The following is an 18,014-nucleotide window of genomic DNA, read 5'->3' on the forward strand; positions in this document are numbered from 1 at the left end:
TACACTCCTTAGCACAATCAATCATGGGAGAACAGAAGGGCAGTATTTGCACAGGGAGATAGCTCAGTAGGCAGGAACGTGTAGGACACAGGGAAGAAATAACTACAGGGAAGAGGTGGGAAGAAAGCTTTTACATTGTGGGGAATTGCAGTCAATGTCATGAAACAAAATTGTGTATAAACTGCTGTATGGGAAATGAATTTGCTCTGTAAACTTTCACCCAAATCACAATAAAAATTAGAAAGAAAGAAAAAAAAAAGTGCTACAGAAATTTTTTTAATGTTCTCTTAAGTGTGAATAAATGTATCATATTTTTTTCTTACTCTGTTTGTAACCCACTGCCATCGAGTCACTTCCAACTCATAGCAACCCCCATTGAGTTTCTAAAGCCACAAGTCTTTATGGCAGTAGATTGCCTCATCTTCCTTCCACAGAGCAGCTGGTGAGTTTGAACTGCTGACCTTCTGGTTAGCAGCCAAATGCTTTACCCACTATGCCATCTGAGCTCCTTTACTCTGTTATATTCTGTACCAATTTAGTTGTACAAAAATAAAGACATCAACGTAGCATTTAAGGTTATTGAAGAGGTGGTAGGGACATGTACTGATGCCTAGAACTAATCAATAAAATGCAAGATTGTGCCAGGGGACAAGCATTCGTAAAAGCAAGAAATGAGGGAATAAGGAAAGGATAGTTGAAGGTGGCATCCCCAAAAACTGACTGCAAGTTGAAGGATCAAGATGATGTTTGAGGCTGAGGCTCTATCTAGTCTTACTGGGATAAACCGGGCTTTCTTTTAGCTAAATTCTGTAATGTCAGAGCCTCATGGAAACAACCCAAACTACAGACCTGGCATTGGTCTTTCTTGTACAGGGTCTGCCTCTAAGGTCTATTCTGTGCAATGAAACGAAGATGGTTAGAAAATTATCAGGAGAGTTACGTGAGCCCCAGAAGAAAGGAAGGTACTATTTCTATTCTTATAGCTGATCCTGTTCCAACAAACACAGCAGGTTACTTTTTCCCTGGCATAAATGAAGCTGTACTCTTTTTTAGGTTTTTTGTTTTTTTCCTCCATAATACAGACTTATGTTCTGAGAAAGTAAAAGCATTTAAATGTATTTCTAGGATTATGTTTCTCTCTTTTTTTGGAGGTCAGATTCAGTTATGTTGTTGGTTAGGTGTCATCAAGTTGGTTCTGGCTCATAGTGACTCAGTATACAATAGAATGAAACACTGCCCATCCAGTGCCAGCTTCACAATAACTGTTATATTTGAGCCCATTGTTGCATGCACTGTGTTAATCCATCTCACTGATGATCTTCATCTTTTTCACTGACCCTCTTCTTTACCAAGCATGATGTGTCTTTCTCAGAAACTGGTCCCTCCGGATAACATGTCCAAAGTATGTGAGATGAAGGCTAGTCATCTTTGCTTCTAAGGAGAATTCTTCTTCCAAGACAGATTTGTTTGTTCTTCTGATACTCCGTGAAACATTCAATATTCTTCAGCAACACAATAATTCAAAGGCATTAATTCTTCGGTATTCCTTATTTATTATCCACCTTTCTCATGCATATGAGACAATTGAAAATGCCATGGCTTGGGTCTGGTGCAGCTTAGTCTTCAAAGTGACATCTTTGCTCTTCAACACTTTAAAGAGGGCTTTTGCAGCAGATTTACCCAATGTAATACATCACTTGATTACTTCACTGCTGCTTCCATGGGCATTGATTGTGAATCCAAGTAAAAAATGAAATTTTTGATCTGACAAGTTCAATCTTTTCTTCATTAATTGTGATGTTGCTTTTTGGTCTAGTTCTGAGAATATCTGTTTTCTTTATGTTGAGGTGTAATCCATGCTGAAGGCATGTCTGATCTTCATCAGTCAGTGCTTCAAGTCCTCTTCTCTTTCAGCAACTAAGGTTGTGTCATCTGCATATCACCAGGTATTAATGAGTCTTCCTTCAATCCTGATGTGTCATTCTTTCTCATATAGCCCAGCTTCTCAGATTATTTGATCAGCATACAGGTTGAATAAATACAGTGAAAGGATACAGCTGTGATGCATACCTTTCTTGATTTTAAACCATGCAGTATCTCCTTGTTCTGTTCAAACGACTGTCTCTTGGTGTATGCTTATGATCCTTGTCAGCAGTGATATCCCCCGTTCCACATCCTCTTCTGAAACTGGAAATTCCCTGTCAATATACTGCTGCAAACGTTTTTGAATTATCTGCAGCAAAATTTTACTAGTGTGTGATGTTAATGATATTGTTGGATAATATTCACATTCTCCTGGACTTTGTTTCTTCAATATGGGCAGAAATATGGATCACTTCTAGTCAGTAGACCAGGTAACTGTATTCCAAATTTCTTGGCATAGATGAGTGAGTGATTCTGGTGTTGCATCTATTTGTTGACACATCTCAGTTGGTATTTCATCAATTCCTGGAGCCTTGTTTTTTGCCAGTGCCTTCAGTGCAGCTTGGACTTCTTCCTTCAATACCATCATCAGTTCTTGATTATATGGTACCTCCTGAAATGAATGAATATTGATCAATTCGTTTTGGTACAGTCACTCTGTGTATTCCTTCCATCTTTTTTTTTTTTTTTTTGTATGCTTTATGCATCTTTCAATACTTGGCCCCTGGAAACCTTCAGTATTGCAACTCAAGACTTAAATTTTTTTCTTCAGTTCTTTCAGCTTGAGAAGTGCCAAGCATGTTCTTCCCTTTTGGTTTTCTAACTCGGGTATTTGCACATACCATTATAATACTTTATTTTGTTTCTGTAGCTGCCCTTTGAAATCTTCTCTTCAGCCTTTTTACTTCATTTCTTCCATTCACTTTAACTATTCTACATTCAAGAGGATTGTTTCATAGTCTCTTCTGACATCCATTTTAGCTTTTTCTTTATTTCTTGTCTCTTTAATGACCTTTTGCTTTCTTTATGTACGATGCCCTTGATATCATCCAATAACTCATCTGGTCTTTGGTCATTAGTGTTCAGTGTGTCAAATCTGCTCTTGAGATGGTCTCTGAATTCAGGTGGCATATACTCAAGGTCATTCTTTGGTTCTTGTAGACTTGTTGTAATTTTCTTCAGCTTCAACTTGAACTTGCATAGGAGTAATTGATGGTCTGTTCCACACTTGGCCCCTGGCACTGTCTTGACTGATGATATTGAGCTTCTCCATTGTCTCTTTTCATAGATGTGGTTGATTTGAGTCCTGTGCATTCCATCTAGTGAGGACCACATGTGTATAGTTACCTTTATTGAAAAGGTATTTGCAACAAATAAGTCATCGGTCTTGCAAAATTCTATCATGTCATCTCTGGCATTGTTTCCATCACCAAGGCCATATTTTCCAACTCCAGTCCTATTTCCTTGTTTCCAGCTTTTCCTGTTCCAGTCATGAGTAATTTCGCCTCTTGATTACATGTTTGATCATTTTCAGACTGCAAAGGTTGGTAAAAATCTTAATTCATGTTTGGCATTAGTGCATAAATTTGAATAATAGTCATATTAACTAGTTTTTCTTATAACACAGCGCAACACATTGCCATCGAAACCGTTCCGACTCTTAGCAACCCCTCCTTGGGTTTCTAAGGTGATATCACTGAGGAAGGAGATTGCCCGACCTTCCTTCCAAGGAGTGGCTGATGGGTTTGAACTGCCAGCCTGTTGATTAGCAGTCAAATGCCTTAGGCACTACGCCACCAGAGCTCCCAGTTTTATTTTGTTTTTAATGGATATTATCCTATCACTGATAGCATTGCACTTCAGGATCAATCTTGACATGTTCCTTTTGACAATTGAATATGTGCTGTTCTTCAATTTGTCATTCCCAACATAGAGAACATATGATTGTCTGATTCAGAATGGCCACTATCAGTCCATTTTAGCTCATTAATGCCTAGGATATTGATCTTTATGCATTTCATTTTGTTTTTGACAGCTTCTGATTTTTCTAGATTGATAATTCATACATTCCATGTTCCAATTTTTAATGGATGTTTGTCTATTTCTTCTCATTTTGAGATATGCCACATCAGCAAATTGAGCTTCCAAAAGCTTCACTGCATCTGCATCATTAAGGTCAACTCAGTTTGAGGAGGCACCTCTTCCCTAGTTGTATTTTGAGTGCCTTCCAACCAGAGGGGCTCATCTTCCAGCACTATATCAGTCAGTGTTCCTGTGTTATTCATAATGTTTTTACTGGCCAGTTCTTTTCACTAGTAGATTGCCAGGTCCTCCTTAGTCTCTCTTAGTATGGAAGCTCCGCTGAAATCTGTCCACCATGTGTGACTCTGCTGGTATTTGAAATACCAGTGACATTGGTATTGCTTCTCTAGTTTATGCCAGGTATTTCAAATGCATAGTTCAGCCAAGGGTATTTGGTGGTGTTTATCTTATATTCACTATATTGTAATCTTCACATAGTTCATGGGTACACATAGGGCCAAGACTTAATATGAATACAGATATGTTCACTAAATCTTAGACTGCCAGAATTATAGGATATCCTTTGAAAAAGGTACTCTGTGTGTGTCTGTGTGTCTGTGTGTGTAATTTGGGTGAAAATTTACAGAGAAAATTCACTTTCCACACAGCAACTCACATACACTTTGTCTCATGACATTGACTACAATTTACCACAATGCAACAGCTCCCCCCCCCACTTCCTCCCCATAGTTACCTCTTCTCTGTATCCTTCTGCCAAAGGGGCAGGGAGGTGCCATCTTCTGACCTCTTCTTACCCCACAAGAGGAATACAGAATTACCATCAGTAGCCCAAGGCCTATTCCTGTGAGGCCAGACATGCTGCCTCCCTCCAGCCCTTTCACCAACCCTAACACCAACCATTCCTCCCATAGCACCCACCACCTCTCTGCTGGGTTCAATAATTCGCTGCAGTGGCCACACAGAACTCACAGATTATGGGGATTATTAGGGAAGCAACAGGCTACAATTCAATTTCAAGAACACACTCAGTCGCTCTCTGCCTGCCATCCCTCAACTCTCAGTCTCTCTCAGCAGTGCGTGTCTCTCAGTGTCACTCTTGGCAGCGCGTGTCACTTGAGGTCTCTCTCACTAGCACATTTCTCTCAAGGTCTCTCTCAGCAATGCTTGTCTCTCGCATCTCTCAGTCAGCAATGAGAGATTCCTTCTGCCTGCAGGAGGGCTCCTTTTGAGCCTGACAGAGTAGCCAAACTAACCAATCCCAACATCATAATTCTAAACACCTGAGAGAGAGTGAACTTCCCAGAAAATTACTTTGTGCTGCTCCCAACAGAAATACCCCAGGTGGATAACTTTAACAATCAGGAACTACTCAGTTGCTCACAGCAAATTCCACCATGGAGTTTACAAAGACTTATAGCTAGAAAAACCACACTATGTAAATTACTACACTGCACCTTCCCTCCATGCACTCCTGCTCCCTGAGCTGTCTTCCTGTGCATACACAGCCCTTCTATTCTCCCATGATTGTTCTCTCCAAGGGAGGATATCCACCTAATGTAAGTGTTCAGCTGATATGCCTGTCTTTTTGTTTGGCTGGAAGCCACAGGAGTGGGTTCAATTCCAGACCTGAAGGGCAGCCAGGGGCCATAGTCTCAGGGGGTTCCATCAGGCTTGAAGAAGGTACTCTTAAGGCAGGGGGACAAAAAGGAAATTTTACTTTATTTACCAGATAGACTATGTGAAACTTATCCTGAGAGTTTTTGAACCAAAAATATAAATAAATTCAAGGCAGATAGGTGAGTTAGGACCCACTACATCTTGAAGGAATTGTAAGAAGAACTTGTCATTGTTGAGAGTTTGTTATTAAATGTGCTAGGAAGACAGCACAAGGGGAATTCCATGCCTTATCACAAAATGTCCTCTGGTACATCTTTCAGGAGCAGGATGGATAGATGAGCTTTTTTTTTTTTTTTTTTTGTAGTTTTGCCAACTTGTGATTTGCAGGTTCAAGGGTAAGTTTTCACATATGTGTTTTGACAGGTGACCTTGGGAAAGGTGTTGAAAGTGATTGTCGTCATGCGGAGCCTGTTCATTGATCGAACAATAGTAAAGGGATATAATGAAAATGTGTACACAGAAGATGGCAAGGTAAGCCTTCTGGAGTCTTCTGTTTTTCTTAATTTCCAGTATCCCAGAACAAATGTAGTAGAGTCCCAGATGAGTGACATTAAAAACTTAGCAATCATAGCTGAAATGATCAGCAAGCATAGATATGTCAGCATGAAGATGAACACTTTACAGAAAATATTTCATTCTCTCTGCTTGCATTTTTCATCAAGCTCCTGCTTTTTCCTCTAAGCCTGATGCCCTTAGTTGAATTTCTAATTTATCACCTTAGACCCTAGGTGCCTCATTAAATGTGTCTTCTGAGGAAATGGATTTTATTATTATTATTGTTGTTATTATTATTATTATTATTATTATTGCCAAGTCTAGCAGCACATCAGTATCCTAGAGTTCAACATTTTGCTTTTCCTAGAACCACGAGGAAAATTCAACGTAGTTTAATATATAACTTGGTGACTGTCTTTTTCCATGAAACTCCCCAGTAGCCCTCAGGAAGTTACTTGTCCACAGTGGCATATACTAAATAGCTGCTATTGAAAAAAAAGTAAGTTATTTCCGTGGGTGGCTTGTTCCATGGAAAGTTCAGCCGTGTAAACCCCTAATCTTTTGCCTGCACACACTCCATATGGCTCTGTAGAGAGCATCAGAGGATGCTAATGGGAGCTGACAGCCTTCATTTGTTTGCTTCCAGAGTATAATGACAGATAACATCCCCCTACCCCATCCCCGCCAATCACCCTGGTCAGTTCCCAGCACTAAGCCTTCATCTCCCCTACTCTCAGGAGCTTTCCATTCTCCTCGTGAATCCCATTAAAATTTAAAAATTTGTTAGTACTAACACTCACCACCCAAAGGCCACATTATAATGAGGCTAGAATAGTCTTCACAAAAAGGTGATAAATGTAGCTTAGCACATAGCAGTGTATGATATAGGTGGTATGACCCATAAAGTAATGCAATTTGTATTTTGAAAAAAAAGTAAGCTAGCATTTTCACATTCCACATGAGTGTCATCTATGTTGGAAGCTACTCTTACTCCAAGGACTCTGCTAAGTTCTCTTAAATATCCCCATTCCTAATAAGTCATTCCTTGAGGGGAGACTTTTTTTTTTTCCTCCTCTTTTGGAAAAACCAGAAAGTTGGAGTAAGTGTGGAGAATAATGTGGATAATCAAGGAAGGCGTGATCTGTGTTCATGATTAACATGCTCTGAAGGTAATCCCCAAAGGAAAACTCTAAATCGTTAGCAGCAGAAGCCACACTGGAATAGTGTATGTTGTTGTTGTTGTTGTTATGTGCCGTCGTGTCGGTCCCGACTCATAACGACCCCTCCTTGGGTTTCCAAGGCAGTATCACTATGGAAATAGATTGCCCAACCTTCCTTCTGTGGAGTGGCTGGTGGGTTTGAACCGCCAGCCTTCTGGTTAGCAGTCAAGTGCCTTAGTCACTATCAGAGCTCCTGGAATAGTGTATATAACCTGCCAAAGAGACCCTGGGTCTTTGGTCACTTAGCAGTATGGTTCTTATTGGTTTTTTCAAGGTTTATAACTTAATAGTCTTTCCTAGAATGAAACATAGCCCTTGCTCTCAAAGGACTTACAAGTGAATTGGGGAGATAAAGAATAAATGCATAAAAAAACTAAACTTCCAGAGCAGACTTCCTAAAGTATACATCCAAACATTTGATTTTCTTGTTTTCACCATCTCCCCATTGCCCAGAGAAGTCCTTCCAAAAGTAGGATATTAATGAATGTTAGATACTAATGAATGTTAGATACAAAGCCGTCCATGATCAAAAAGTTTCAGAAAACACTAGGTTAGTGAAAGTTCAGTAAGATTCTTTACTGTAGAAGAAGTCAGGTAGAAATCCTTAGAGCCTTTAGGTCACTTATGTGCCTTAGGAATCTCCATGTAATCTAGTATCTAGATTATAAGAAGGAATGGAGATTTTTACCTAGGTTGCATGATATTTGTAATGTAATATTTATTTAATTGAATGCCCCTTACTGAAAGTGTTTGAAATGATGCATGTAAAGACCACTTAGCCCTTTGCCTGCTATTAAATTCTCAATAGATGATAACTAGTATTTTTTTTCTGCACTTAAAACAAGGGAAGTGGAAAATATTCTCATAAGTATGCTTCTAAAATTTCTCTCTGATTACTCCTCAGCTGTTTAGGCAATTCCTTCTTTCCCATCTACCCCTTGACTCCTAGGTTCCTCTGCCCATTCCCCGCTTCATGTATCACCCACACAGGGATCAATAGTGATTTGTTTCTAAACCAGACTTCTCCTTTGAGTTGCAGTCCTGTGTTTCCTACAGATCCCCTGACTGTACCTCGGTTCAGCATGTCTAAAATTAAACTCATTTCTTTCCCTTACTCAATTTTCCTCCTCTGTTGCTTATCGTGGGAGCTCTGGTAGTGTAGTGCCTAAGGCATTTGACTGCTAACCAGAAGACTGGTGGTTCAAACCCACCAGCCACTCCTTGGAAGGAAGATTGGGCAATCTTGTAGTGATACTGCCTCAGACACCCAAGGAGGAGTCGCTATGAGTCAGATACGACTTGATGGCAGTGAGTTTGATTGGGTTTTGGTTCCTTATCTTGGTTAACTGTACCATCGCCTTGTTACTCATGCATTCCTTTTTCCTGTCCTCCGTATCTAGTCTGTCGTGGGTTCTGACAATTCTCCCTCTTAAATATCTTTCAAATTGGGCTCCTCCTCTCTACCTCCACTCTGTTCAGGTTCTCATTATTTCTCAGCTGATTAAGTGCACCAGCCTTCTTACTTCTGATCTCCAGTTTTACTTCTCTCCCACAGTCAGTCCTTCACTTTGCTCCCAGAGCAGTCTTCCTAAAGTATACATCCAAATGTTTGATTTTCTTGTTTTGAACCACTCCCTCCCCATTGTCCAGAGAAGCCCTTCCAAAAGTAGGATAATAATGAATGTTAGATACAAAGCCATCAGTGGTCAAAGAGTTTGAGAACACTTAAGTGCAAGTTCAGTAAGATTCTGTACTGTAGAAATTCTTAGAGTCTTTGGTTCACTTATGTGCCTTAGGAATCTCCAAGAGGGATATATAGTATGTAACATTTCCTAACTTTCTTGGGTTGGGGGGAGTATGTTATGACATTGGTGTTTTGTAGACCATACTTCTGCAAACTCTAAAGATAAGATAAAATAAAGATATCTTTATATCTTTTGTATCTTTTATATAAGATAAAATTAAAACTCTTTAGCAAGGTGTATAAATGCTTCGTGATCTGACCCCTAGCTTCCTTTCTGACTTCATATGCTATTATTACTCTCTATATACATCTCATCTATTATTACTCTCTATATACATCTCATCTTGTATATAGAGAGTAATAATAGCATATGAAGTCAGAAAGGAAGCTAGGGGTCAGATCACGAAGCATTTATACACCTTGCTAAAGAGTTTTATTACTCTCTATATACATCTCATCTTGGGAGCTCTGGTAGCATAGTGGCTAAGACACTTGCCTGCTAACCAGACGGCTGGCGGTTCAAACCCACCAGCCACTCCTCGGAAGGAAGGTTGGGCAATCCTACTTCCGTAGTGATACTGCCTCGGAAACCCAAGGAGGGGTCGCTATGAGTCGGGGCCGACTCGACGGCACATAACAACAACAACAACAATACATCTCATCTTACTTTCCAGCTTTATATGCTACTCGTAGCTCCCAAGACATGCCAAACTCTCATACATTTGCACATTCTAGGCCATTTGCTTGTATCTTAATTATCTAGTACTGTTTAATAGAAATACCACGAGTTGATGACTTTAACAGACAGAAATTTATTTTCTCACAGCTTAGAAGGCTAGAAGTTTGAATTCAGAGTCCAGCTCTAGGGGATGGCTTTCTGTCTCTATTGGCCATGGTGGCAACTCCTTGTCTCCTTTCAACATCTCTGGGCCCAGTGTTTCTTGGAGATCTCCATGTGTTTGGCATCCAAACACATGAGTGTAGGAGGCATTCAGCGCAGGGATCCTGGGTTTAAAGGACATACTCTGCTCCTGGCTCTTCTTTCTTGGTAGTACTAGGTCCCTCTCTCTCCTTGTTTATCTTTCTTTAACATCTTGTAAGATAAAAGGGGATGCAGGCCATTCCAGAGGAAAACTCCCCATTACATGAGATCAGGGCTGTAACCTGATTGAGGGTATTATTTCCCAATGTAATCTCCTTTCTACTGATTGGCTAATGATATCAGATCACAGCTTGGGAGATGATTACATCATTATTTAATTGACAGTATTACATCGTTAAATAATAGCTAAACCACTGATAATCTTGACCCAGCCAAGTTGACACATACTTTGTGGGAATATAATTCAATCCATGACAGCCTGGGATGGTTTCCCTTCCCAGTCCACCTGACAAAACCCCTACTCTTCTTTTAACACATGGCGTAAATATTATCCTCCTTTTCATCCTGTCCCCATTTTCTCAGGGCTTTTATAGGATCACTGTGTTTGTGAATATGGGCTCTAGAGATGGCAAGTCTGAGTCTGCCTCTGCTTATAGCACAAATGATCATTATTAATGTATCCATAGAAATTTGAACATTTTTTTCTGAGCACTAGAATTATTTCATCATGAAACTGTGTTTAAATATCTATCTTGTACTTAATAAAAATAACTAACAATATTGGCATTTATTGGCCAGGTGGCCAATTGTGCTAAATGTGCTAAGCAAATTGCCAACAGTGGTTATTGAATCCTTCTAATGTCTCTGAGAGCATCTCAAGAATAGATTGATGCTTTGAACACTAGTGACTAAAGACCAGACAGATAATAGGAGGACATCATACATGAAGAAAACAAAAAGTCATTAAAAAGACAGGGAAGGAAGAAAAGACCAAAATGGATGTCAGAAGACACTCTAAAACTTGCTGTTGAACATAGAGTAGCTAAAACAAATGGAAGAAATGATGAAGAGTTGAACAAAAGATTTCAAAGGGCAGCTCAGAGAAGACAAAGTAAAATATTATAATGAGATGTGCAAAGACCTGGAGTTAGAAAACCAAAAGGGAGAGAGCTATTACATTGTGGAGAACTGCAATCAGTGTCAGGAAACAAAATGTGTATGACCTGCTATTGGAAAATGAATTTGCTCTGGAAACTTTCACCCAAATCACAATAAAAATTAAAAAGAGAAGAAAAACAAGGGAAGAACATGTTTGGCATTTCACAGGCTGCAAGAACTGAAGAAAAAATTCAAGCTGTAAGTTGCAATACTGAAAGATTCTATGGACAAAATATTGAACAACTCAAGAAGCATCGAAAGAAGTAGAAGGAATATACAAAGTCACTGTACCAGAAAGAATCGATCAATATTCAACCATTTCTGGATGTAGCATATGATCAAGAACCAGTGGTATTGAAGGAAGAAGTCCAGGCTGCACTGGAGGCAGTGGCGAAAAACACGGCTACAGGAATTAACGGAATACCAATTGAGATATTCCAACAAATGGAGGCATTGCTGGAAGTGCTTGCTTATCTATGCCAAGAAATTTGGAAGACAGGTACCTGGCCAACCGATTGGAAGATACTCATATTTCTGGCCATTCCAAAGAAAGGTGATCAACAGAATGTGGAAATTATCAAACGATATCATTAATATCACATACAAACAAAATTTTGCTGAAAATCATTTAAAAACTGTTGCAGCAATACATAGGAAGCTGCCCGAAAGTCAAGCCAAATTCATAAGAGGATATGGAAAGAGTGATATCATTGCTGACATCTGATGGATCTTGGCTGAAAGCGGAGAATACTGGCAAGATATTTACCTGTATTTTATTGACTATGCAAAAGCATTTGATTGTGTGGATCTTAACAATTTATGGATGTGAAGAATATGAATTCCAGAACACTTAATTGTGCTCATGAGGAACCTGTACATAGACCAAGAGACACTTACTCAAACAGAACAAGGAAATAATGCATGGTTTAAAATCAAGAAAGGTGTCTGTCATGATCATATCTTTCACCATACTTATTCAGTCTGTATTCTGAAAAAATTATCTGAGAAGCTGCATATGAAAATGAATGTGACCTCAGGATTGGAGGAAGACTTATTAACTACCTGCAATATGCAGATGACGCAACCTTGCTTGGTGAAAGCAAAGAGGACTTGAAGCAATTACTGATGAAGATCAAAGACTACAGTCTTAAGTATAGATTATACCTCGACATAAAACAAAAATACTCACAACTCAACCAATAAACAGTATTATGATAAATGGAGAAAAGATAGACGTTGTCAAGGATTTCATTTTACTTGGATCCACAATCAACACCCATGGAAGCAGCTGTCAAAAATCAAACAATGTGTTGCATTGGGCAGATCTACTGCAAAAGACCTCTTTAAAGTGTTAAAGAGGATAGATGACACTTTGAAGACTAAGGTGCACCTGACCCAAGCCATGGTATTTTCAACCAACTCATATGCATGCAAACACTGGACTATGAATGAGGAAGACTGAAGAATTGATGCCTTTGAATTATGGTGTTGGCAAAGAATATTGAATATACCATGGACTGCCAGAGGAACAAATAAATCTGTCTTAGATGAAGTACAACCAGAAAACTCCTGAGAAACAAGGATGGTGCGACTTCATCTCTCATACTTTGGTCATGTTGTCAGGAGGGTATCTCATGCTTGGCAAAGTAGACGGTCAGTGAAAAAGAAGAAGCCACTCAATTTGATGGAATGACACAGAGGCTGCAGCCGTGGGCTCAAGCATAGCAACACTTGTGAGGATGGCTCAGGACTGGGCAGTGTCTTGCTCTGTTGAACTTAGGGTCACTTTCAGGTGGAACCAACTTGATGATACCTAACAACAGCATTGTCATGCTGTAAGTACTGCTATCATATTCATTTAAAAAAAAAAAAATAGGAAACTGAGACCTAGAATTGTAAAATAACTGCTACAGACATACAGATCTCATAACCTACATCTACCAGGAGCTCCCGGAGGGCAGACTAGACTCTGCCCTATGACTCTGTATCCCTAGGACATACCTCAGTATATGGCAACCAGTAGAAGTCCAGAAATGTACAGGAAGAGCTGATGAATAAACCTACAACACATACGTGGGATCTGAAAAAGTTTTAGCCCGAGTAAAAAGGTAGAGTACCAAAAACAAGAGATGAGAAACAAAAGAAGCAGCAGAGAATAAAGTCATAAATAAATCAAAGAATAAAGGACAGGGACACACACTTGTGATTAGCATGGATTCTGGAAAGTAAGTGTGTGTTTATGATTCTGCATTATATAATTTCTTTCACCATTATCGTGATACAGGAAGTCTTTTGTTCCATTTTATAATTACATACATTCCCTCAACTGGTAAGCAAAGACCCTAAAACTGAAAATAGAAGAATGAGAGGAGTTTATTATTTTAAAGGTACATTAACTACATTGGGTAGAGAAGCTTTCAAGTAACTGCTATGCCCAGAATCTAATTCTAGCCAATTTGATTAGACCTTGTTTTTTTCAGAGCATTTTACAAAAGATGAAAATAAAACCATTCAGACATTAGTAGTGTTCTATTTCGAGTACTCATACTGATATATGTGTATTTGTATATAGTTATATACATACATGCATTAGTGCAATTAATGTGTTGAAATGTCTGGCACATCTCAAAAATATATACCATTTGGAAGGAGCTATTGTAGCTTGAGGTGTGGTCTAAGAAAACAAATTGTTGTTTGCAGTTTTGTTATTTGAGAGATGCAGCCCCGCATTTGCTGAAAATGCTGAGTTGGTGTCTAAGTGGCTGCCTGGGGTGTTTGCTGCAGTCTTGGAGACAGCCACTGATACAGTGAATGTTGCTTGGAGAGCCTTGTTTGGGCTTTTAGGGGTCTGTATTTCTGCTTGTGCTATCCTCTGTATCCTCCAAACCTAAAGCAACTGGCACATTCTAAAAGGATTGATTGTCCTTATTGCTACAGTGGTGGCTTAGCATCACCCCCAGTTTCCAGATCTGGCAGGACTTTTCTCTGTTAGAATCCCAGCACACTTTGCAGTCACAACGACCACTACTGACCATTACTATCCCAATTGTCCGGTCTCTTTACCTGTGGTGCATATTTTTGATACTGAGCATCATTAGACTGAGTCGGCTAACAGAAAGTGAAAATGCTTTAAGACTTGCCAACTCGCTATTCATTGTAATCGGAGAATAGCAAAGAGCCATGACTCAGCATGTGAAGAGGCAAGATTTAGGATGAATACCTAGCCATTGTCCTGATTTTATCCCACTCAGACTTAACTGAAAACATGTAAGTGTGTCTCAGTTGAATTTATCTTATTGGGGGATTTAGGTTATGTTAATGCTATAGCTTCATTAATTACCCCATATCAATTAAAAAAAAAAAAGAGGAAGCTTTTAGCCTCCTAGCCTAAGAGAGGAAAAGAAATGGTAGTATCAAAGGAAACCTTCAAAGACAGCGAGAGCTGTCTCCAGGGTAATTTCTGATCCCCACATTCTTCCCACTTCAAAGTTGTGTGTGTGTGTGTGTGTGTGTGTGTGTGTAGGGGGCTGGGGGAGCGTGAAACTGATTTCTGTAATAAGTGTTGGCATCAGCCCTGTTTGATATTAGATGCAGGGAACGTTTTGATTTGTTATAGCCTTTGAAATTGTTCAGATGACCTTCAGAATAATGGCCTCTTGTTACTCCTAGTGGGGAAGGGTGAGAGCTAGGGAAGGAGTATCTACTTTAATTCATATTCAGAGGATGCCCTGAAAGTGTGCTTTCAGCAGTTTTTTAGTAACAAATGTATGTCCTGATTCAAAGTGAAAAGTTGAAGAACAATAGACCTATAACACTGTATCCTTTGGTAAGACTTGTTTACTTTTTTACTCTCCAGGAGAGGTTGGGCAGGCTTAAGAAGAAGCCAAAGAGAAGCTTATGGTTTTGACAACTTTGTAACCATGGAGAAATCCATTACTATTGCTAGTTTGTAGCTGTATATTCATACTGACATATTTATCACCTGTTGACTTTGCAAGATGAAGCTTCTAAATAGTCTTTAAAAGTTGAAATCCCTGTGAGACTTATTAGTTTTATTTGGAAGTGTCAATTTTAGATAATTTATAATTCATTACACCGTGTTCTAAAGGCAAGTGAAGAATTGGTAACTTTCTGATATGCTGCCAAAATTTTCACTTGCTACTAAATGGTTCTTAGCAGCAGTGATTGTCACACTAAACTCCAAAGTCACTGCCATGGAGTCAGTTATGACTCATAGAGACATTTCAACACATTAATTGCACTAATGCATGTATGTATATAAATATATACAAATACACATGTATCAGTATGAGTACTCGAAATAGAACACTACTAATGTCTGAATGGTTTTATTTTTATCTTTTGTAAAATGCTCTGAAAAAAACAAGGTCTAATCAAATTGGCTAGAATTAGATTCTGGGCATAGCAGTTACTTGAAAGCTTCTCTACCCAATGTGGTTAATGTACCTTTAAAATAATAAACTCCTCTCATTCTTCTATTTTCAGTTTTAGGGTCTTTGCTTACCAGTTGAGGGAATGTATGTAGTTATAAAATGGAACAAAAGACTTCCTGCATCACCATAACGGTGATAGAAATTATATAATGCAGAATCATAAACACACACTTACTTTCCAGAATCCATGCTAATCACAAGTGTGTGTCCCTGTCCTTTATTCTTTGATTTATTTATGACTTTATTCTCTCGGATTTCCAAGGTGGTATCTCTGGAAGTACGTTGCCCAGTCTTCCTTCCGAGGAGTGGCTGGTGGGTTTGAACCGCCAGCCTTCTGGTTAGCAGTCAAATACCTTAGGCACTATGCCACCAGAGCTCCTGATTGTCACACTAGCAGCCTCAAAGCAGATTTAGACTGTTGAACTTTAGAGTGTCACCAGAAGAACTCTGCAAGTGGTAGTTTAGGAGTGCTCAGAATCAGCATTACGTTGAATTTTAGCTGAAAGGTAGTCTTCCTCTAAGGTAAGGAGCTGGGCCTCTGGAGACAGACCTGGTTTTGAATTCTCCACAATACATTAATTATTTGCCTTGGGCTAATTGCTTCATTCCTCTGAGCCTCAGTTTCCTCCTCTGTGAATTGGAAATAATGTATCATGCCCAGGTTGTTGTGGGTAGCATTACAGAAAAGAGTCAGAGTTTTCTGGTTGGACTCAAAGGGTCCTTGCCTGTCTCTACTAAGAATAGTCAAGACTGGCAGAAAGCTTCTCCAGCAGGTTTCTTTGTTTTTACTTGGCAAGTAAAATGGAGACAGCATGGGCTAAAGAGCCACTAAGTAACTGCCTCCCCAAAGGGGAGTGGCTTTAGGGTTTTATAGGTTTCAGGGAAATAGGGAAGTTACACATATTTATAGTTTGGGGGGAGGTATCATACCTTATTCGTAGGGGGCAGGGTTACAGCTTAACCCGGAAGTGGTCGGCTGATCTCTCACTTCTGAAATGGGTCCGTGTAGCACCGATGACAATTCTGGTGAGTTTTGGTTCCTTGATGTGAGTTTTAATGTTTCAGTTTCAGTTAGAGGGCAAGGTGGTTCTGTCTATGCATGCTCCTGGGTCTGGCTGGAACCAGTTGGAATTTATGGCTGAAAGGTACTTGTAAGAAGAGGGCAGGAAGAGGGGTAGGGTGCTTCTAGTGTGGCTGATTTTTGTTGTTGTTAGAACTTGTTTATTACTTATGGTGCCCCTAGGTCCCATCCCCAGGAATGATAAGAGGCTTTCACCATAGCTCAGCTGGCTTCAAAGGCAAGTAAAAAAAGAAAAGTTGTCTAAACTAGCTGGCTTCAGAAAGATTTAAAAATAAAACAATTCAGGTAAAGTGCAGGGCAGATATATAGTAATCAGTAGATGAAATCTGCCCTTGCATGTTGTGATAGAGATTGTGATGGGGTTGGTCATCGCTATAGCTAGAATTCCCTTACCTGCTGATGTTGATTACTGCAGGTTTTCCTTTCTGTTGAATAAATTTGATTTGACACTATTTTCACTTGCTCTTCCTGTTCCTCAAGAGGTTTTCTGAAGTCTTGATGTATTTATCCGGAGAGCAGATGTGTCTGTGTTAAAGCAGTTGGTCATCTGTGGGGTTTGTTTTCCATTTTCTTGAGCATAGACCACATTCCCTCCCACCTCTAAAAATCAAATTCCAATCCCTAGTCCAAGATGCTGCTCCTAAGGTTGCAGTCAGCCACCACCAGTTCCCACAGGCTGACTTTTCCATTTTAAAATCTTCCTAATGCTGAGGGGTGCTTCACTTTCTTTTTTCTGACATTGTAGTTCAGAATAATTTCTGGTGCATTAGACTGAAGGTTTGCAGTTTCAGAACACTCCTTTTTTTTTAATATTACAGCCAGCAGAAAAATTAGTAGCCATGCCCGCCTTTGCAGCAGATTAGCTGAACCTAATAAATATTCACGTGGATCCATCCTGGCTTCCTGAAATGAATTTCTGAAATCTTCCTGGCCCTGAGAAGATGCAGGGCATTGACTCCAGAATGCTTGTTTAAATGGCTTTCTCTAGCATAAATCTAGCAGAAAATCAAGTACAAACCACCTGCTGTGCTTTCACTGCAAAAAGGGGGAGCCCATTGTTACTGGATCCCTTTCTTACCAATGTAGACCAGGTAAATAGACCAGATTGTCTAAAACGTTTCTGTTCCAGATGGTAGGCACTGTTCCCTAGGGTACTGAGTAATATATTTAAACCGCCTTTTGAAAAGAGCAGCATTCTCCCTTTGGGTGTACATGGCTTGTGTTGAGAATCCACAATTGGGCTGGAGGGTCTCTCTTAATTAACCCTGTGCACACTTCCCCCTGTGTGATATTTTATTAGAACATTTTTCAGATACAGTTTTTTTTTTTTTTTCCT

The 18,014-nt window shown here is 39.5% G+C and overlaps 1 protein-coding gene across 1 annotated transcript in view; it reads left to right on the forward strand.

Moving 5' to 3' along the window:
* Positions 1–18,014, forward strand: part of MED27 (mediator complex subunit 27) — a 360,792-nt gene that overhangs the window by 304,058 nt on the left and 38,720 nt on the right. The window contains exon 7 of the mRNA XM_007944206.2: positions 6,007–6,114. Coding sequence (XP_007942397.1) covers positions 6,007–6,114 — 108 coding nt within the window. The remainder of the gene's footprint in view (positions 1–6,006; positions 6,115–18,014) is intronic.

Source organism: Orycteropus afer, unplaced genomic scaffold, assembly GCF_000298275.1.
Source record: "Orycteropus afer afer isolate SDZICR_OR568_19922 unplaced genomic scaffold, OryAfe1.0 scaffold00123, whole genome shotgun sequence".
Taxonomy (NCBI): domain Eukaryota; kingdom Metazoa; phylum Chordata; class Mammalia; order Tubulidentata; family Orycteropodidae; genus Orycteropus; species Orycteropus afer.